The sequence below is a fragment of the Girardinichthys multiradiatus genome, chromosome 20, assembly GCF_021462225.1.
Source record: "Girardinichthys multiradiatus isolate DD_20200921_A chromosome 20, DD_fGirMul_XY1, whole genome shotgun sequence".
NCBI classification, from domain to species: domain Eukaryota; kingdom Metazoa; phylum Chordata; class Actinopteri; order Cyprinodontiformes; family Goodeidae; genus Girardinichthys; species Girardinichthys multiradiatus.
The window spans coordinates 18,029,028-18,051,114 of record NC_061812.1 but is presented as its reverse complement, the minus strand read 5'-3'; the positions used below and the strand labels follow the sequence as shown (position 1 = coordinate 18,051,114).

Below are 22,087 nucleotides of genomic sequence, written 5' to 3'. Positions count from 1 at the left end.
CAGTGGGCTCTAGATGGACAAACTTTATCAGTTTATTATTTTACTTAGTGCCCCTACACGTGGCCTGTTCTGGAGCGGCCGGGCTCTGGCACTCAGTGGTTTGGTCTGGCCTCCCAGGCGCCCCCGTGCCGTTCCGGACCCGTTGTGGGGTGCCTTGAGACGACATTGTTGTAAATAAGCGCTATAAATAATAAATAAACTGAAACTATCTGTGTAGCTATGCTGCTATAGGCTTAGGCTGCTGGAGGACATAATGACCACTTTCACCCTCTTCGCTACATTCTCACACTACTCTCCAATTTTGCATTATTTGCTGTTATTTCAGTTTTTAACTTTATGTTCTCTCTCTTTTCTCTTCCTAGAAACTACACCTGGCCTGACTCTGTGACTACCTGTGACACCTTTCTGGAGAGGAGCATCGTCTGAGCTTCTGCTGGCAACAACTTAATGCTCACCCTCTACTGATGATCCACATGGCCCTGTCTTTCAGTGTTTAACCCTTTCTCTCTTCTAGATATAGCAATTGACTGAGCGTTTACTGTAACTAATTATATGTGTTCTCTTTCAGACTCTATCCTTGAAAAATGGCTCAAAGTTTATCTGTTCTTTCTTTCTAGATGAAACGACTAAAGGAGCTACATCCACTGGCATTTACTTTTCCTTCCCATAGAAAGGACTTCTGGATCAGTGCTTCTTTGTTCTCTTTGTGTCTCTGCTCTGTTCTCTCAAACCCCCAGTCGGTCGTGGCAGATGGCCGCTCACACTGAGCCTGATTCTGGTGGAGGTTTCTTCCTGTTAAAAAGGAGTTTTTACTCTCCACTGTTGCTACATGCATGCTCAGTATGAGGGATTGCTGCAAAGTCAATGCCAGTGACTGTCCACTGTCTCTACATGCTCATCCAGGAGGAGTGAATGCTGCAAGTCACTGACTGGATGCAATCTGCTGAGTTTCCTTAGATAGAAAACTTTTTTTCAATTTGAATAAATAACTGAATCTGACTGCACTGTTCAATGGTTAGGATTAATTGGAATGTATGTACCTGACTTTTGTGAAGTGCCTTGAGACAACATGTGTTGTGAATTGGCGTTATATAAATAAACTGAATTGAATTAATGCAATAAAATAATTTGTTTTAGGGCTTTTTACACATCTCCACCAGTGGTGCCAATAAATGTGCCCAATGTGGTAAATATTTTCTCATTATTTAAGGACAACAGTGAATTTCTAGTGAAGATTTGTCTGTTGTGTGTTTTTGTTACCTCAGAAAAGGTTCCAGGAGTCTTCCAGATCATCCAGATAATGCCCAGTGGGATACACACCATGGAGGACATGGCCATGAACCAGCCGATTCCGTAGCCCCAGTCAGGATAGGTGTACACATTGTTGTATTTCAAAGGTTTGTATTTAATCAGGAAGAACAGGAAAATTCCCTGGATCAAAAAGAAACACAGTGTTTGTGAATTAAATTGCTTAATTTGTGAATGATGAAAATACAAACTTTTTTTTAATAAAGAATGATCTATAAACTGACAAAAAGAGACAAATATGGTCTTTTTTAAATAACAAGCTACTACCCTGGGTCCTTATATACACAGATTGCAATTATACATGTAATGTTGGTGATATACCTGTGGGTTTGGCCAAAATTCTTATAGATTAACATGCAGAAAATATTTTTTTATGGGGCAAGGAGTCCAACATGAATATTGCTTCTCTTTCCATTGACGTTATTGGTTAAAAAAAGTTAGACATAATGAAATGCTGACTTCACTGGTTAAAACCCCACAGCTGGGACTGGTACTGGCAACAATGGTTGTGAAGATGTTACATGTATTTGCTTAATAAATTTACAAATCCGGGGATCAGTCATAGTGACTGTTATAAGAAACTATCACATTGATTGGTTTGTTGACTATTTTAGACTAATTACAAACTTTACAGAATTCTTATGTAGTCAGAAATAACCACATTGAGACAAAATTCAAAAAGGAATTATTAAATATCATTCCCTTATTTCTTAAACCTAAAAACGTGGCTTAATAAGGCAAATTAATTTTGTTAATCTTTTTCATGGAGATAGATTTTCATGAAGAGATATACAATCTTTCTGTGAATTTTAATGTTTCTTATGTGACAGATTTATGAGCTGTTTGAAACAAGGCACTTGAGATTGCTTTCAGTTTGGGCTGCATTTTCTTGCTACTGTTTTTGCCAAAAGGTTTCTATATTTTTAGGTAAAATCAAGTTAAGAGAAATGCATTCGGACATACACATGCAGACCAGTGATGTAAAGGGTTACATTCCCAAACAGCCAGGTTTATTTGTAGAGCATAATAATAATAATTATTATTATTATTATAATAAGTGAACCAAACATTAATATTAGATTTCATTTGACTGAATTATATCTGTTTAACTTCCACCCATTGGGGAAACCCAGCGGGAGTTTAAAAACAATGTGCCGGGAATCAGCTGTTCTCTCGGGGTTTAGCGCATCCTCAACCACCCGTTGAGCCAACAGCTGGCGAGGCGAGCATTTGTATAATTAAGCGATATATTGATAAACTGATCAGATATTTTAGGTTTACACAACTACATTCTCGTCTAAAAACATTGTAAAAGTTCAGTTGTTTCACAGAATGCGCAATATAATTTTATTCACAGCTTTTCTGTCCTCCGGCCTTTGCTACTTCCGTTTGAACAATCTACTTCGACCCGCAATGAATCATGGGATAGGGTGGGACACGGAGGATACACTGGACCCATCCTTCAAATCTGGGGATAAGGACGCATTTGTTGGAACCTTGGAGATTGGACAGCATTCGTCGCCTCATCCAGGACGTTATCAGCCTACAAATGCGTCCTTCAAAGGATGCAGTCCTGAATTTGGACACAGCAACAGTGAATGACATCCTTGAATCATTAAGTCTGTGTTTGATTAATCTGTGGTTTCACAGACCCGGATGTGTGCAACTGAAATTGAATTTCAGACCTGAAAGTGAAAGTAATCAAACTGAATTTTCAATACAAGCAAAGCAATTTTCAAAGCAAACAAATACTGTTGTTACACAAATACAGATTCAGTCTGAGCAATTCAAATTCAGTTTCTGATGGCACAAGTTTCTTCCCATAGCTTTTATTCTTTTAGCAAACTGCTTTTATTTTTCTATTTTACATACATTATTTATTGCTCATACACAGACCAGAAAGCCTTTTTCTCAATTTCATTGTACTTTTGACAATGACAAAAAATAATATTCTGATTCTTCTGATGCTGATGAACGTGGAGATGGGTAGGTGAGTGCATCCACTTTTATTATATTGTTCCATACTATTTTTGAAAAAGTCCATCCCTCTATCCTCACAGCAGCTGCAGATCGCATGGCACAATTTAAGGCTTGTCAGGTAATTCAAAACTTCTCCCTTGATCTGGTCCATCTTTGCTGATTGTAACCTTTAAGATGTCTGAGATGTCTTCAAGTATGCCAAGCTAGTGCTTTGCGTATTACCAATTCCTTGTGTTTCCTCTGCCACAAGCTCCAGTTCTAGTATGGATAAACTTCTTAATACCAACTAGGAGTTGTGCTCTCGATGTAGAGGAGCAGCGGCTCTACTCCGAGCTCCTCCCAGGTGGCCGAGCTCCTCAACCTATCTCTAATGGAGCACTTGGCCACCCTGCGGAGGAAACAAAGCCAGGGATACTCCAGCATATGACTACCTCTCCTCATGCTTTCATAGTACAGCCATCAAACTGTCAGTTCCCAGTAATGTTTTCTAATACATCTACTGGGCATCCTGTGTGTATGTTTATCTTCACTCACTGTTTTGACTGACTGTCAGATGCTTTGCAGACTGCCTATAACCCTGTCCTTCAACTCTAGATGATAAACGTTATGCCCTCTGATGCCGTTCACAATATCTTTGATCTTATGTACAATTCTGTCAATTCTCACTGCACTTTTCCCCCAGCTTAACCTTTTTTTGGTAGTGGATGTGATAGCTCTGTAATTAGGACCCCGGTTTAGATATTATTTGTGTCACTATTTTTTACTCCTGTATTAAGCTTGCAGGAGGATTTGTCTGTGCAAATACAAAAACACAAAAAATAATATATTGTAATCTACCTAACAGGAAAATATGGTAAAAGATATATAACAAAATCCCTGCAGATAATTTCAATAAAGCACTTATATTCATATATACTTATATAACACAGTAACATTATAAAACATATTTTAGAAAGAAAGGAAATGCTATTTTTATTATAAAACATTTTCTGCTCTTGCTTTAAAACAAATCAGAATTGTACAAGCACATGCACCAAAGGAAAGCTGGAAAATGATATGATCAAATGGAGATTGTGGGTAAAGACTCTAAACTATTCTTCTTTTGGTGTTTTATTAGAGTTTCCTTTGTGGTGTTGTCTTTTCTCTACCAACCATTACCTTTCTAAGTGACTTCACTTTACATGACACAGCAGTTACTCTCCAGCTATGTATCAGACGGATCAATGTAACTTTTGCTTAATATCAAGCAACAAATTTAGTTCAGTCTACAGTGCAGCTGCAGAATTAAAATAATACAAAATACCACATTTTAAAATAAACTAGATGTAATTTGTTTCACAAGTTTTATCACATGGATTTCATCATAATTTTTATTTTTAAAACAACTGCACGTCTTTTGAAACCCACATTGCATGTAAGCCAAGCTAAGAAAAAACAAATCTAAATCATCTGCATGAGTCTGTCGCTCATCTATGTGTCATCTGCTCTTATTCATGCTTCTGTGTCAGCGTCGGACTCACAGCACAGATGCCCGGGGTCAGGATCATCCAGCACCATTTGATGAAGAAGAAAGGTTTGTATCCAATCATGTCCTCGATATTTAGGTAGAATCGGTCGGCTCCTGCAAGCAAACAAGTCTCACTCAGGAGTTTCTGCATGCATCATCAAATTAACGACATGATTGATGCCTTTTGACAGTTTATAGTTGTGTGATGCGATGTTCCTGAGTTGATGTGGACAACATTTTTGAATGTTAACATCAAGAGAGCCAGAGGCCTTTTTTGATGTTTTGTGTAGCAGGGGGCCAACAATATTGTTTATACACCAAAATAAATATCTATATATATCTATATCTATGTATAGATATATATATATAGACATATATATATATATATATATATATATATATATATATATATATATATAATATTATGTTCTTATTAATCATTATATGATGTCCACAAAGCACCTTATGTAAGAGAAACATAAAGAACATAGATATGTAAAATTGTATATTTTTTCTTACATCTTAATAAACTGTTTTACATTGTCTCTGTACAGTATTAAATGAATGCTGTGCTTCTAAACATTCTCCAGCAGATGGCAGAGAAACAATATTTTTCCAGATTGGAAGGTGACATCATGTTGCAATACTTGCTTTGCTCAAGTCTGTGACAGCTGATAAAACCCCAAAAACTGCTTAAAATCTACTGCAAGAACCACTTAAAATACCATAAAGAAATTTCTACTTGTGTTTTAGCTTTAAACTCTCATCTTACCATACACCCAGCCGATACATATGGACTCAAATATAGCCACAAACAGCAAACACATCCCGCTGGCTGCATATGCGTCAAACAGCTGGAAGACGTACATTCCTCCCTAATGGAAGGAGACAGGTGTCAGTTTTTCACACGAACATCAGCTGGGTGACACACATGAAGAAATTCAGATGTTTGTAGAGATGCGGATTTATATAGTATATTTTTTTACTTTGTGAAATATTAAACTCATATTGTTGATATGGAGTCACAGCCTACAAATGGTAAAGTTACTCTACAAAAGAAAGACTGTGCCCCACGTAACCTAATTATATTACTATTTAACCCTAATAAATTGGCTTTGCTTTATTATTTTACTTTGGCTGTGATCCTTAAACAATGTTTCAAAAGGATTATTACTCAAATTTCTGACCTTTTTGTCAGTTAGGCTTATCCATCTATTTTTGGTGTAACTAGCACTAACTTGGTGACTAAAGTAACTCATCTACAGCTAGTAAAGATAATAATTTTACCTTTCTGATAATACTCATAGATTTTAAATCCGAATGCTCATACTTTTAGATTCATGCATAAATGGTGAATTGAGCTGAAATATGCTATATAATCATCACTGTTTAGACTCCATATTTATTGTAGATGGTAGATCCACAACCCCAGTTTAGTGGTCTTAATGTTTATTACAAACTCTTCCCCAAAGCCGCTCAAGAGAACTCAACTTTTGTTCCTGTGTCAACGTCAAAAAATGTACTCTTTAGTTATTATCATTTTTATAGTTTGATAACTAAGAATTAAATCAAAATATCCTCTATCCATGGTCCTGTATGAGATTCTCACGGTATGATAACCTTGATTAGAAATATGACAGTTTTACTGTATCCTGGTATTAACACAAGGTATTAACACAATAACTTCAAACAATAAAGTATACCATATTCTAACTACTTTTACTTACAACGGAAAGACAACTGCTATTCTTACTGCTGCAAAATGTATATATTCATTTTTAAAGTTTTGATAATATTATCTATAACATTTATAAATATTGTTTTTATTTGAAAAAAAAAAAACAGACTTGGGCAAATATTTAGATAGAACATTCCCTGAATTTAGTAGTTGTTTTCAAGTATTTATTACACAGAATTATGTACCTACATTATACTGATATATGAAATGAGGAATATTTCCAACCAGCTGAATTTGTCGCTCTCATTAATAAGGAGAAAATCTGGCTAATGGCTCATATCTACCCCTTTCCACTGAGCTTCACTTCTGGAAACCCTTTGACCTTTATTAGATGTCCCGCCTGGCTCCTTTTGACACTTTACTTATAATAGCTTCATGGAAACCGCAGAAAATAAACTGTCTATAGAGTGGACTTAGTGCTAGGAGTTAATGCAGAGGTCATACCTCTTAAAACTGCATCTCTATATCTCCAAAAACTGAGAATACACTGTACTTTAATATTGTATTGAATTCCTGGCCAGTATAGACCAATAAACAACTGTAAAGTATATTTATAGTGGGGTGGATGGAAAGGGGTGGGGGTACAGTAACCCCCAAAGCTTTTAAAGGATAAAAGATCTGTATTTTGTAAGGAGTAAACCCCCTTATACAGCAGCAATAATAGGAATGAAATGTCTAAAAGGCACAGCAGGGCTAGGGGATAGGATTGAACATGAACATGTTTTTAGAATATTTGGTAAATGTATAAAAAATATGCACATTTAAGTACTCACAACCCATGTCATGGCAACTGAACTGACCTTATCTGTTTCCATTCATCATCCTTGAGATGCTTCCACAACTTGCTTTGAAATTCCCTGTGCTAAGTTCACTAGATTGAACATGATTTGAGGTGGAATCAGTTAACACTTGACAGTCAGAGTTCCAGAACAACATCATGCATGCTTAGACTGATCTCACATTATATTTCATTGTAAAGTCAATTGTGTATATATGTACGTTTAAAAAGATATTCTTTATTATTGAGAGCAAAGTGTACCGGAGTCGGATTCATTGTTTGTTTGCACAAACTTGGCAGCAAAGCTGATACTGATTCTGAATAAACTTGTGTAGGTGTATTTTAAATCAGATTGTATCAAAGCACACTGCAAAAAAAATGTCTTCCTAGACCTGGTTGCCATATTAATCAGGGAGGAAGGGCCTTGGTCAGAGGTAATCAGGAACCCAGTAGAAAACCAATCAGAAGGTGAAATATCACTAATGCACTCCACCAATCAGGCCTTTATAGTGGAGTGGCCAAATAGAAATTCTTTGAGAAAACCTGTTGCAAAAAGCTCTGGATTTCACTGTTAATTCACCTTTCAACACTATAATGACCCAAAGCACAAAGCCAAGATAACAAAGAAACAGGCTGTGAATTACTCTTATTGAGCGTCTCTATAAAGACCAAGAATGGCTGTCTACCAACTCGGACCATCCAACCTGACTGAACTTGATAAGTTCTGCAGAGAAGAATGGTAGAAAATACCCCAAAACAGGTGTGGCAAGCATATAGAGGCATACCCAAGAAGACTGAGTTTAACTGCTGTCAAAGGTGCTTTCACAAAATATCCCTTGGGGGTTTAATTGTTACATAACTATTATTATTATTTTTTTTATTATTTTTAATTCATTGCTTTTAAAAATTTATAAAACATTTCTAAAAATATGTTACCATTTTTTCATTATTTTGTGTAGAAATAATTTCAAATAATTTAAAAGGAAACTATACTCCAATAGTTTTTATAAGTTTGTAACAAAACAAATTTAGGAAAAAGTAGGCCATTACTTTCTGGTAATTTACCAATTTACCATCTAAATCTGTTGAGGTTGTTAAACCCAGTAATTTCTAGAGCTGAGTTGTGGATCAGACTGTAAATTTTGAAATACTAAGCTGAAACTTAAAACAGTCTCCACAAATAAAAAAAAAAGATTGCTCATAATATAGTTTCACCACAACAGCGTCAAGAGCTTAAACAAGTAACACAAATGATAAATAGGTAGTTGAAGCTGTCAGCTTGTGAGAACCACTGGTCCAGTTATTAAAAAAACAACATACCTCATGAGTGAATTAGTAAAAAAGGAAAGCTCCTAATCTTCATCATTCTTCTTGTTTATTGTTCATCCGTTACTTCACCTCTACTTCCTCTGATCCCTCTTCAAACCTGTACTTCTATTCTTCCTTATGTTTAGATCTTTTCTTGCAGGTGCCACCTAGATGGGATCTAGACTGTTCAAGTTATTTGCCTGTGAAGCCACAAAGTCATCCACAGTCTCCTTCTTCATGGACCAACATCCCACAGGACCCGTCAGAGATGAGCCTCAGGATTAGATCATCTTATTGAACCAATAAACTAACGCTGTTAAGGCTTTTTTTCTTTTAAATCTTATATTATGATACCTGTAAGCAAAATAATAGTGTCTTACCTCTGTACACATGATGAGTCCTATGAGGAAGGAGACTATGGACATGCAAAGGATAAGCAGCTCTCTGCGGTAGCCCTTTCTGAAGGTCTCTGGGTACATGTCAACAACAGCTGTCACTAAACTCTCCACACACACAAACTGAAAAACAAACAAAGATGTACAGCAAATACAGTGTTATTTTTTTAACTGAATTAGCAAACAGTTTGTTTTGTGGCACCATACACAGTATGTTAAGAATATACTGATGTAATGGTATAAATAAATAATACCGTAAGACCATGACATGCATACATAATGGATAAGCAAGACACATAATTACATAAATAACACTGCAAATTAAAATTTAACCAAATGTTTCCAACATATATAATTACCTATTTTCATAAAAACAGAAGGCACTTGTGACTTCCTTGAGGTAATTGCTTAAATCCTAACCATTTTTATCTGTAAAATGTAACAAGTTGAAAAAACACAAATATATAAACCAAATAATTTTTTGAAGTTGAGATTTGAGTATTATTTGTCATTTTGAGACAATTAATCAGATGATATAATTGTTTTTTTTTTTGTGAAAATATTACCGTAGCCTGTAAGTCTAGTTATTGCATGTTCATAAAACAGGATTTATACATAAAACTGCCATAAACTATTAAGCAATCTGCTTTTCAGCCTTTATTTTCTAATCATCATGTTTTAGGATTACACTGAAACTCTTCTATCCTGTCTTTCTTTGAGTGATTCCTAATTTTATTGCATCTTGCAGTAGATGTAAAGATGGGGGAATAAATGTTTGTGAACCATATTTACAAAGGCTTCACAAGGTTTTCTGGGTCTTATTAGGAATGGTGTGAGTTCCCCTTCCAGTTTGACCAAGCATCGGAGGGTTTCGAGCTTGCACAAAATTTCTAAAGCAATGTTGTGGTGGTTTATTACGATGGTGCCAGTATACTGGTTTCATGGGTGCAGCGTGGTAGCAGAAGTGGCAGCATCACTATATGCAGAACAGAATGTTGGTTCTTGTAATGCTCTTAGCAGAACATCTGCCTCTTGCATGCTGTCCCGAGTGTCTCTAAATACATTTATTAGAATCATACCACACTTTCACCACATGGATTTAAGAAACATCTCCATGCATTAATGAACTTTCAAGCTGTTTTTAATTTATCTTGTTAACGCAAAAAAAAAAAAAAACTCGGGAAGGTCATGGAAACAACCTGGTGTTGGTTTGATTCCCATGGTTTAATGTGATGTTTGTTTTCATTTTCTGCACTATTCTCCACATCCTCCAGTCAGAAGATTTATTCTCACCTGACTGTCCAAGCCGAGGAAGATAAGCATCATAAAGAAGAGACAAGCCCAAAGTGGAGACAGAGGCATCATAGTTACAGCTTTGGGGTATGCAATGAAAGCAAGACCAGGACCTGAAAGAAAAAGATCCAAATATTATTCACTGTTATTGACAATTTCTGGCAGAACACAGTGAAAAGTTCTATGGCCTTTTGTTTCTAAATTTGTTTACAGGCTTGACAGCATTTTCTGTGTGTAATGGTGTGTATGTGGGTGTGTGATTGTGTCCTGATACAACCAAACGTCGCTCTTCCTTGACGTTACAGTTTTTATTAATGTAACTTTTTTTCCCTTAAAATTTAGGGGTCAACTGATTGTCCGGAAAAGAAATATCAATGCTCATTGAGTTCCCCCAAGTGGTCAGGCAATTATTTGCTGAATTAATCAGAAAGCGGATCAAGCCGTCAGCTGAAACATCTGGGATGTTGAGATGAGTGAATCGTTTTTAGCGCAGACAGCAGAGTGTAACGCAAAGCTAAGTAATATTGTTATCGGATCGTTACTGCAACATTTGATTCAGAACAAAACAAGCAACACTCAAGACCTCAGAAACTTAAGTCATTAAAGAATGAAGTGCAAAATGCATCTCCTTTAAAATCCACTGTATTTTTGATTGACAAAATTAGGATTGTCACCATTATGTTATTTGGGAACAATATTCTGTGATAGTCCTGTAAAAGAGCATTATCTGAAGCATCAAGCCCTCTCCTTGCTGTATCCTAAGACAAACATCTCAGTTTTTCTCTGCTCTGTCACATTCTCCAAATTATTGATGATGAGTTGAATAAACCATAATGCAGCATTCTAAAAGCTTAAGTGAGGAGTTCTGGGTTATATAACTGTGGAAGGTTTATCTATTATAGCACAATACCATGTATGAGCATCAAGACTCTCAGAAAGAGAGCATTAGGACTCACTTTCTAAGTTTTACAGTATCTACAAATTCACATCAGACTTCTGATAGTGTGTACCAGTTGTTCTTTAGAATCATTGAATTACTTTATGTTCTCTCACCAGATTCAGCCACAGCTTCAATGGGAACATTTTGCTCATAGGCCATGAAGCCCAGTACAGAGAAGATGGCAAAACCTGCCACAAAGCTGGTACCACTGTTCAGACAACACAGCATGATGCAATCCCTGAGTAGTAGAACACAGAGAGATAGAGAAGGTGATATAACTGCAGTATTAGCAAAACTAGCACACTTTTATATTCATTCATTCAGTCCCATGTGCTGCTTTTTCTCTTTAAACTGTACATTTAGACAGATGAGCACCATTACCTGTAGCAGTTGTTGTTGTAGGAATTGTAACTTCCAAGAGCAGTGAGACAGCCCAGGCAGATGGCATAGGAAAAGAAAATTTGGGTTCCTGCATCCACCCACACCTATTGCAATAACAAATGTAAAGAAACAGCATAAGGACAAAATGAGCACATAAATTGAGCATGTCAATTTTTTCACCATGATAACATAGTCCTTTTGCACCTGTCACCTAATACAGTTGGGCTTAAATCCCCCTAGCTTTCTGTAAAGATTTTCAACGCTAACATGTACAATAATAAATAGGAAAAACAAGATGGACACACTTACAGTTTACAGAATGGAATCCTATAAACTGCAAAAACTATATTGCTATGTCAAAAGATTCATTACAGGATCAGACCCATCTCCTTGGGAACATGACCTCCAACATATTCTGGTTTCCAGAACAGCTCCAGGAACAAGAACAAAGTTATTTCTGGGCAGGACACTTTATATGTCAAAAGAAGTCAAGTGTAGACTTTATAGGAAGTCCTACTGCTGCATTTGTTTATAATAGTTGTTGGACACCAGACAAAAAAGACAAAGTTTTGTCCAGATAATGTGTAAAGAGCAAGGCGCACACCAGGGTTGCAAAAACAGAATGATGTCATTTTGTTCTTCAGGATTTTATTATAAAGGTCCATCTAATCCATTGTGTTTTGAAAGTGATCATGATAATCTTAATTGGCCATGTTTCAATCAGAAAGTTTAGCTGTTTTAGACAACAATCAGAAAATGCAGTACATGGCAGGAGCTTTATTGTGAATTTAGCAACAATAAAAAGGAGTATTGAAAACACTGAGAACAAGAAAGAAACAAGCAAATGTAAATAAGTAGGCACAGACCAGGCTGCAAATACTATGAAATGATAAACAAAACACTCAGCTTAATATGATCTACAGTAATTCAACAATTTATTTTAGAAGACTTTTCTATACTGAAAAATGAACGTGAATTAGTTTATTTTGGAACAAGACATTTAGCTCAGAACAAAATACTATGAACATAAATTAATTCGGTTTTAATCAGTTAGAACTGAATTTAGAGCTGGGGCAACTATGTCTGGTCTTGTCTGTACATATAAAAAATAAACAGATTTAAACATTCAAAAACCACAGCTCTTATTGCCCATTTTGTTCTTAATCCATCTCATGGTTTAATGACTACAATATTAAAGCTTCTCAGCTTATAAAAGACAAGCACATTTCTTTCTATGGTCAATTTTGAAATTATTAAACCGCAAAATTAAAACTTATTATATTACTCACCAACTAAAGATTATCATGAAAATGTTTCTTAATCTTCACTAGAGAAATTTGAAAACGTTTTTACCACCTTATCTGTAGCTTTTTTTATTCTGGCAGGGACTACACAGAGATACTGACTTTTTTCTTTTTGATGGATACAAAGAAGCAGCTGCATGAACCATGGATTAAAATCCTAAGTCAAAGTCCTCCAGTGGCTAAAAATACATGTGTCACTTTATTATAACCTGCTTCCTCTAGTCTCTTTGAGGAGATTGAAGTTGAAGAGCAACGATGAAGTTTAAAATCATATTAAATCTGTTTCATCTTTCTGAATAAAATCTATGCTCTAAGTAAAGCTAAGTGAACTACAAGAAGATGGGATGAGTCTTGTTGCACTTTAAAATCTTTCTTTTAAACGACTGCATTGCCCAATTCATCCAAAATGTCTACAGAACAACAATATGTAGAATTTTAAAAGTAGCTTTTTGTTAAATAATTAAAAAACAATTTCAGTGAACGCTTTTTATAGAGTTTAACACCTACATAAAAGAGATACAATTGTTAGAGATATTTTTAGAGCTTCAAATTAAACTTCTTGACTATTTCAGCTTTGTTAGCAGATGTAGCAATCCGTCAGTCACTTAGTCTTTGGTTTGATTCATTTGACTTTTCTAACCTTTTCCTTGTGGACTACTCTCCTGTCCAAACTTAATTTAATCTTTAAAACTTTAAACCTAAAATGTTCAAATTATACTTGAATTTCTTCAAACGTCCTAGTAAAAAAATGTAATCTTATGAATGATTCCAAACTGATGGTGTTTATGTTGTCCAACTCCATGCGTCAAACACTGAAAAAGAAAAACCTGCCTGTTGGTCTGCGAGGTGTTTTTGTTGGGTTGTTTGAGTGCGAAGCAAGAAAGTTGCTCAGTTCTAAAAAGCTGTAGCTCAAACAAACACTGTGACCGTGAGATCGGAGGAAATGATTTACATCCCAAATACAATTTGTAAGGTTTAGCTTTTCCATTGAAGGCAGTGACTAACATGTTACAATAAAAACTAGTTACTAAATGAATATTTTTTCATGTATATAATTAAACTGATCAATGACACATTTATGAATTCATTGTTATTCATGTATATTTATTTCCTAATCCATTAATTACACTAATCAGACATTATTTAGGTATTGCTTCAGTTATTTAGTTGGGTTGTTAAATATTAGTATGCTGAACACTTAGTCATTTACCAAACAACTTCCAGCTACTCTAAAAGGTTTTAATTTCCAGAAACCAATCATTCTTATTTGTTATCAAAAAACAAATCAGTATGTCCATCATTTATGAGCAAAATTAGTTCATCTGAATCTAAATTCTTGACATTTTCTAAGTCATAAATTAAAACCGCACTTTTTTTCATTTTTTTGGTTATTATTTATCAAAAAGATCTTACTCAAGATTATAGAAAAAATATTTCTAATATTAATTCATTAATATACAAAGTTTCTCACTACATGAAATCATTTCAAAGGATAAAAGCAGTTTTGCCTTATGGGCAATCATTCATAATCAAACCTTATGATAACATCTGAGTTATTTTAACAAAAAGGAAACAAGACAATACCATATACATATATAATATTAAAAACTTTAATAATCCTTGGTTTGTCTCATGTAAGAGAGTCTACTGTAGCTGCAGATGACTTTCATATGAAAAGAAAAATAGTAATAGCGGTTAATGTCATAAAAACATCCATAATTAAAAGAGACTAGCTTAATGTTTTGATAAAGATGTTCCATTTTAACTAAACTAAGAGTTAATTTTGTTTCAATAATAAATGTAGTTGACCAGCTGAAGTGGCCAGGAGAGCAAAACACTGAAGGAAAGGTTCAAATAAAAGGTTATGTCAAGGACCATCGACTATTTTTACGTTACGTAAATTGCACGTTTTGTACACATATAGGATTTACATCCTAAACAAATATAAACTGAGTCATATATATTTTATTTAACTGGTATATAATATTAAAATATAAGATTCTTAAAAATATTTAATGCACATCTATCCTAAAACCTTTCAAAGAATGCTTATAATCATTTCTACATGAATGCACATTTTGTTTTTTATCAGACTTGGTTTATCACCAACACAGAAATGTACACATGTAAAATTGTTTGGTGAACTTAAAAATCTGCATTGTGAAACTCGTTTTCACAATGCAAACCCAGGACCCACAGGATAGCATGGGTTGCCAGCAAATTCAAACTTAATGCAGCATGACTCTTTGAAAACTCTCTCACATAACCATTCAGCAACTAATCTCATTTCCTCACAGAAAAACAATTAACAAACGCAAGGTCTTTGCTCCCTCCTGGGAGTAACCAGGGTAACTTCTGTGACCTCACAAACACAGGACTGTTCCTGTGGAAGAACGGGCTTTTCTCTCCTAATGTTCATTAATGTTCCCTTTAGTTCACCCTCGGCTGATGGCCGCACAGTGCAGGGAAACCTTAACAGCCCAGGCTCAGAGAGAATCACTTGTTGATGTTGTGCCTAATTTGGCCTTCTTGTGTTTGGTTATGTTGAGACTGAAGCTCCAGGAAACTATTCCTAATGCTTCAATGGTGCATAGTAAAGAATAAAATACAACAAGGCTGATCAATGAATAAACTGTAGATTTTATAAAGTAGGAAAGATATCTAAGAAAACACTTCTAAAGTTAGGTAAAATGTTGGTATGATTCTCAGTCCTCCATTTTGTGATAATCCTATACTCAGTCTTGTCATCTCCAGCCTTCTCTTCATTTAACGGGTTGAGGACAAAACATCTGGACCGATAATGGAGGTCCAGCTTTTCCTTTGTTCAATAAGTTTTCACTTAATACTCTTCGGCAGTCACTGTTTATAAGTAGTCTGACACTCGGTATTACTGTGCTCTATATAATCTCTAGTACCAGGCTGTGCTCTGCAGACACCATCCCCTTCTCAAATATTGGCATCACTAGTAAAGATGTATTCAAATCCTTCCAACATTCAGTTTGTTATTGAAATAGCATTATTTGGATTAGTGAGGGGCTGGGTGCTTTGGTGAGTACCGGCTCACTCCTGGTGGCTGCTTGCTGGGTCCTGTGCCCCCTGGCTCTGTCGGGCCTCTGCTTGGGGGATGATGTGCCCTGGGTTCTCGGGTCTCTGGGGCCATGGCTAGATCTGCTCAGGCGTAGACGGCTGCTGGTGAGGCCTGTGGGCTCGTTGCCGCAGTTCCCTGGGACTTCTGCACTGTGGCTGCTGGGTGGTTCCCCTTGGGCTCCCCTCTGCTCTTCTCTGGGGGGGTTGCAGTAGTCCCGGTGGTGCTCATCCTGGGGTTTCCGTGCTCTGGGGAGCCTTTGGATGTCTGTGGCTCAGATCTCCTCCCTGTCTGTCTCGGGTCCAAGGGGGCAGGTCTGTGGATCCTCACACTCGCTATTGCATATTTTTATGAAGAAACCTTATGTACACAAGCACAATCACACCTACAGCCACAGGGGTTTGGATTCAGGTGTTAACAGATGCACAGATGTTCTATATTGAGCCGCAGTTACCACAAAATGCATCTTGCATTCATTAGTACCATGCATTTTTCGGTAACATTGGTGTAGAAGCAGTCTTCTGGTATCTTGTATTCTCATCATCCTTCTTAGCGTGTAAAACAGAACTAGTACTAACCAGATAATCCTGTAGTTCCTTCAGTATAATTGACAGGACCAGTTGCCATATTGTCATTTTATCAGTTACAGAGAAAAGTCCAGTTTTTAGATTTTTTGCCCTTTGTAACCTCTCTGCAAACTTGGGCTTTAGCTAAAGAATGCACATGTCAATAAAACTACTAGACAGCTGAACTTTATTTACAATTAATCGGATTCTCTATCATTTTTGGTGGTTTGACAAAGTACTAGTTCAAGGGTGTATGAAGTTGCAACCATGTTATGTATATTTTTCCCTACAACAGATGTGTTTTTCAGTTGAATTGCCTTGCATATATGTTGCATTAAATGTAAAACTAAAGTTTTGGAATCACTTATGACGGGCAGATTACTTTACTTTACCAAAAACCTGCCATTGTAACGGCGTGTGTAGACTTTTTTTGAAATGTGTATAAAAGGGGTTAAAAGTCTTAAACAAAGGGACATTACACAGAATAGATTGGGGAAGGCAGTTTGTAAAAAGAGAAAGCAACACCCATCCACACACACTTTTCACATAGCCCTATAAACAGAACAGAGCCCTGATTGTCCCAGAGGAAGCTAATATAACCTTAAAGTCAAAACTAATGTCCTTCGCCCAACAGGAGCCCGTTTTTAACACTTTTCTTCCTATCGCTCTCAATACCTGTTTGTTTTTACTATTTTTTTTTCCTCCATCCCCATTCATCTATATAACGTTTTTATATGTGGAGATGTCCTACTTATTGGACAAAAGCTAGATATCTTCAAATAAACAAACACTTTGCAAAACTAAGTAGAATTGAGCTTAATATGGTCATATCTTTACTATGTTTAATTACCTAAAGATTAGAGTAAACTTAAAATGCCTAAAAACGTGTGTTGTTATTGTTTCTTTGTGTTTTGTTTTCTGTCGTATTTTAGGTGTTTGAGTGTGTGTACATCATCAGTCAGGGACAGTGTTCCACTGCAATAAATCTTTGCAAATTAAACGTTTGCCAGATTGGGTAGATTCTGATTGCTTCGCTTTTATTTTTACCAATATAAATAAAAACAAACAATATTTCAGTGTTTATAAAGTACAAACAACATGCTGCAGCATAACATCCAAATCTAAGATTGTGCCTTGGAAGGAAATGTTCATCACACCTTTCCTTGGCAGGAAGTTGTGGTGGAACAGATGGCTTTATCTGAGAGCACACTTTCACATCGACTGAATATTCTGGTAATTATCAGGCAGAAACTTTTCCTTGTTATCACATAAATCTAACTCCCCGTGGCATGACGTGTCTGCTAAGGTGAAGAGTGGAAAACAGATGATTAGATCAAATCTGGTCTGAAGCTAGAAATGAAATTGCCCAATTAGAGCTTTGAAATTTCCTGTAATGCTTTGATTTTTCAACGTGTTTTCACACTCAACTTACCATCTGAAGGTATGGTGAAGATTCCTGTTAGGTAATTTTCAGTGCCAAAGAGCTACTAACTTCCTAATACATAAAGACTAAGGGCTTGATCTTCAAAGATCCCAAATAGCAGGTGCTAATTTGCGTACACTATAAATAAATTGCACGTGCAATAAGTGGCCGTTTTGAATTAGATTTGCAAAGATTGCGCGTGCAGTGCAAAAAAGTTAAATCAAACATCTATGTAAGTAAAAATTAAAAAAAATTTCCAATGATTTTACTAAATTCCCTTTGTTTGTTTTGCCAATGTTTTAATGATATACAACGTGTTTGATTGTTTAAATTGTTTTTTGGTGACATAAAATAATTTTTTACTACAGAAACAAAACCCTCCCCTGGCATATTTTCACATTATTTTATCAACATCAAAGCACAGTGAGTCTTTTGCTTGATGTGCGTGCTTGATCAGTTATGTGTGCATTTTGCCATGATCAGGTTTGTCTGTGTTCAGCAGATTATCGCTGACAGCGATGTTACGCTGGAATGATGTTGAATGAAGTGTTGTAAGGAGTTTTACCATAGGAGAAATATCATAGCTTTTGTTTGATGTTTAGTTTGCTGTTTAGAACATAAATTGCTTTGTTAAATCGAGAACTATATGAATGTGCAATAGCTTCATTTCAGAAGCAATAAGGTTATTAAAAATCCAAATTAACCCTAAACTAAGACCGGTTAATTTATTATTCTAAAAGCATCATATCACAATAGAAGTCATTTTAAGTTACCCTTCCTATGGAACAGGTTTATAACTTGTACCCATCATTAAAGCTGCAGTGGGGAGTTCTGATAAAACTGTGGGCTTAGCCTGAAACTATGAACATGTACACCTTACAGGTAGCTCCCCCTTGCTCTTTGCTGTGCTACAGCCCTCTCTCCACAGCTTCGCCCCCACAGTGTTGCCTGCTATGAACGCACAGGCTAGTAAGCAGGGCCACCGCTGACAGCAGATAAACAGCTATGGCACATTCACTAGTGGGGACGAAACATCAACAATATGCTTTACATTCACTTTGGCCTGCCCATACATTGACAACAAACTTTACATCCTCAAATTATTAACACAGACATTGGCACAGCTACAGCACACCAGCAATGTTGACGGTTCGCGCTGTACGGGGGAGAGTGTGAGCAGCCTGTACACGAGCGTGATTGACACTGCTAAGACATTCCTCCTGGCTCTGATTGGTTGTTTCTGACCGGGAGAGCTGTATTTCTGCAAACTGCAGTAACACCTGGGAGGAGTTTGCTTTTTTTCTCAGATTACCTGTCCCATGTTCTACTGTCCGGACATAGTGACGGTTTTAACAAATATGTAAAAAGTACATTTTTACCAAAGTTACCAACTGCAGCTTTAAGGTAATGCTTTTTGAAAGTGTTGTTGGCATCTTAAGAGGCTAGAGCGGTAGGCGAATTAAATAAGAGAGTGGATCCTACCTACCTTGAGCTATTAATTTAATATTCATAGGAGTTTTTTGGATCTGTTTATTTACTTATAATATATGTTGAATTTAGCTGCTTCTCATTGTAATGTTTTGTAGCAATCAGTACTGGTGTTGGCTAGGATGATTGGACAGGGGTTGTAAGAAGGCTGTGAAATTGCTAAGAACTACTTCTCTAATTTATTGTAACCTGCTGTTGTCAATATTCACTTTATCAAACAGAACTTGTGCAGTTTACAAACAGACAGTGGTAGACACATTTCAGGGAAATGTAATTCTAGGTTAAAGAACATTTTATTCTTGATGAGCAGCCGGCAGTCTTTGGATTAATCTGAGATATATGCACGGAAAAGATGTATTCGAGTAATACTCAATAAAAGTACAAACATCTTATCCATCTCCCTGTACTGATCTCTTTTATTTCACTCAACCCCTTCATCATTTTGTTGTTGTCATGACTCACAATCCTGTAACATTTCCGAGTAATATGTTGCCCAGGAAACCAAACTATCTGCCTCATAAAACAAGGTCAACGAGTCTCTGTTTGTGTATGCTTTATCTCTTTGATTTATTTTTTATTGAGAAGTCTGTTTGAAAGTAGCAAGTTCTAAGAACTCTAGAACCTGATCTGTTTATCGCCAGCAGGAAAGTATCCCATAACTGTGCCTTTCTGACCCAAGCGGGTAGTATAAATACCAGTGCATGTTTCCTAGAATATAAGGCAAACCAGTTTTTTTGGCCAATCCATTATTTTAAGTGTGCTATTGAGCTCATTTTATTTTGCATCAGGTGGTCTTCACTTATTTATTTCATTATTTCAACAGCTCTGCACGGCTTTGCGCGTTGTGTGTTGCATTTCCATAGGTCTGCTTCCGCTCCGCTGAAGGGAAAACCTCCTGGAGGCACGGCTTTAAAGCGGTGTGCGGTGAAAAGCTTGGCTGGCCATTTGATCGGCTACATCAGCAAACACCTTTTAATTCCTTGTTGCCCCATCCAGCTGCCACTGAATATTGCAGTCTCCTATGATCACCAGAAAAGCTAGCACCTCGTCGTTGCTCCAATGGGTGACTTTTCCGGATAACTGTGCGGACTCCATCATATGTTTCTCTCACTCGCTTGAATGCACGTTTGAAAATAACGGTTGGTTTTTTTTTACGCTGGTCGACTCTTACGGCTGGCTGTGCCCACGGCCAATCAGCGAACAGCTGTTTGTTCACATCACGTACAGTACCGACTCGGCCTCGCTTAGCCCTGCTAAGAAGGAAGTAGGAACCAATACTGAAATAACAGTGATGGAAATGCTCGCGAAGCGAGCTGAGTCAGGCCAAATCGAGCCAGTGGAAAAGGGGCAATTAAAGACAATGTTACCATTGTCCTTTCTATAGGCCCTCCAAGCCAAAGACTAAATCAAGACCCGGTCGCTGGTTAGGCTTCAACCTATTTAAAACAACCAGTAAAATAAGACTTCAGAAAATATTGCTGACCAGAGTAAGTTGTACAAGTTTCAGTAATTACATATTTAAGAAATTTTTTTCAAATGAGGTGTTATATCTCTAAATCTGGTCAGTTGTTTGATTGCTCATTAAAATATACCAAATCTGGGGTGCTTAAAATGAAAAAAGATGATTGTGCAAATGATGCTCTGCATTATACTGAATTCACCTCTGTTTACAGCCCTCCTTGTAATGACTCCTGCTGTGTGTGGCTTTAAACATCATTTAACAAATAACCTCTGGGATAAGGTTTCTAACACACTTAAAAGTACATTTTATTAAAGGCAAATGTATCAAACTATTAGAGTTTAAGATATTTTACTTTCCCTGGGATTTACAATGATGCCACTTGATCTAAAACGTTTAATGTTTGTTTCTACAAGAACACCAGAGGCTTTGAAACTGACTTCTACTTTCCATAAACATCCCAAGAAAAACACTTGCATGAGTGACCAAATTATCATGAAAGCTAACATTAGATCATATAGAAAAACAGAGTTAATTAAATGATGTTATTAAAGGTAAACATGCAAACTACAGCAGAATGCAACAGTGTTGACGTTTGGTCTTATACATTTCTATTACAGAAATTTGAGCTTAATGAAAAATATGTTCATTACCTGGTTAACGGTTATTGTTTTCAAAATGTACTTTTAATCAGACAAATGAGCCTCAGAGGAATGCATTCTCTAATTTATTGAGGAGTCTCAGTTTTTTTAAATCACATCTGCTCTTGTAGAATTAACCTGGTGTAAATGTTCTAGTCCAAACTTGACTTAGGGTCTTTATTGCGAAACCAACTGAAGATGAAGGGAGAGTGTCAAAGCCTACCTGAGGGTCAGAGAGACGTGAAATGTCTGGGTAGAGGTAGAACTTGATGCCATCAAAAGCTCCAGGCAGTGTGACTCCCCTGATCAGGAGGATCAGCAGCATGAAATACGGAAAGGTGGCTGTTACATACACAACCTGCAGAAGCACACACGCACATCTGTTGGCTAGATAGAACATATTACAGAAAAGAACAGTAAACACAGACACATCATAGTAGTTCTTTAACAAAACATGACATTAAACATACTGGGCTGGTCGTGCAACATATAA

At 36.5% G+C, this 22,087-nt stretch overlaps 1 protein-coding gene across 2 annotated transcripts in view; it reads right to left on the bottom strand.

Annotated features, from left to right (window-relative positions):
- The window catches only part of slc6a11b (solute carrier family 6 member 11b), a 42,741-nt gene that overhangs the window by 5,614 nt on the left and 15,040 nt on the right, over window positions 1-22,087 (bottom strand). For both annotated transcript variants that reach the window (XM_047348505.1, XM_047348506.1), the window contains exons 7-14: window positions 21,818-21,952; window positions 11,629-11,732; window positions 11,361-11,485; window positions 10,308-10,420; window positions 9,000-9,137; window positions 5,568-5,670; window positions 4,809-4,909; window positions 1,261-1,431 (exon numbers count right to left, since the gene is read on the bottom strand). In XM_047348505.1, the coding sequence (XP_047204461.1) occupies window positions 1,261-1,431; window positions 4,809-4,909; window positions 5,568-5,670; window positions 9,000-9,137; window positions 10,308-10,420; window positions 11,361-11,485; window positions 11,629-11,732; window positions 21,818-21,952 (990 nt within the window). The remainder of the gene's footprint in view (window positions 1-1,260; window positions 1,432-4,808; window positions 4,910-5,567; window positions 5,671-8,999; window positions 9,138-10,307; window positions 10,421-11,360; window positions 11,486-11,628; window positions 11,733-21,817; window positions 21,953-22,087) is intronic.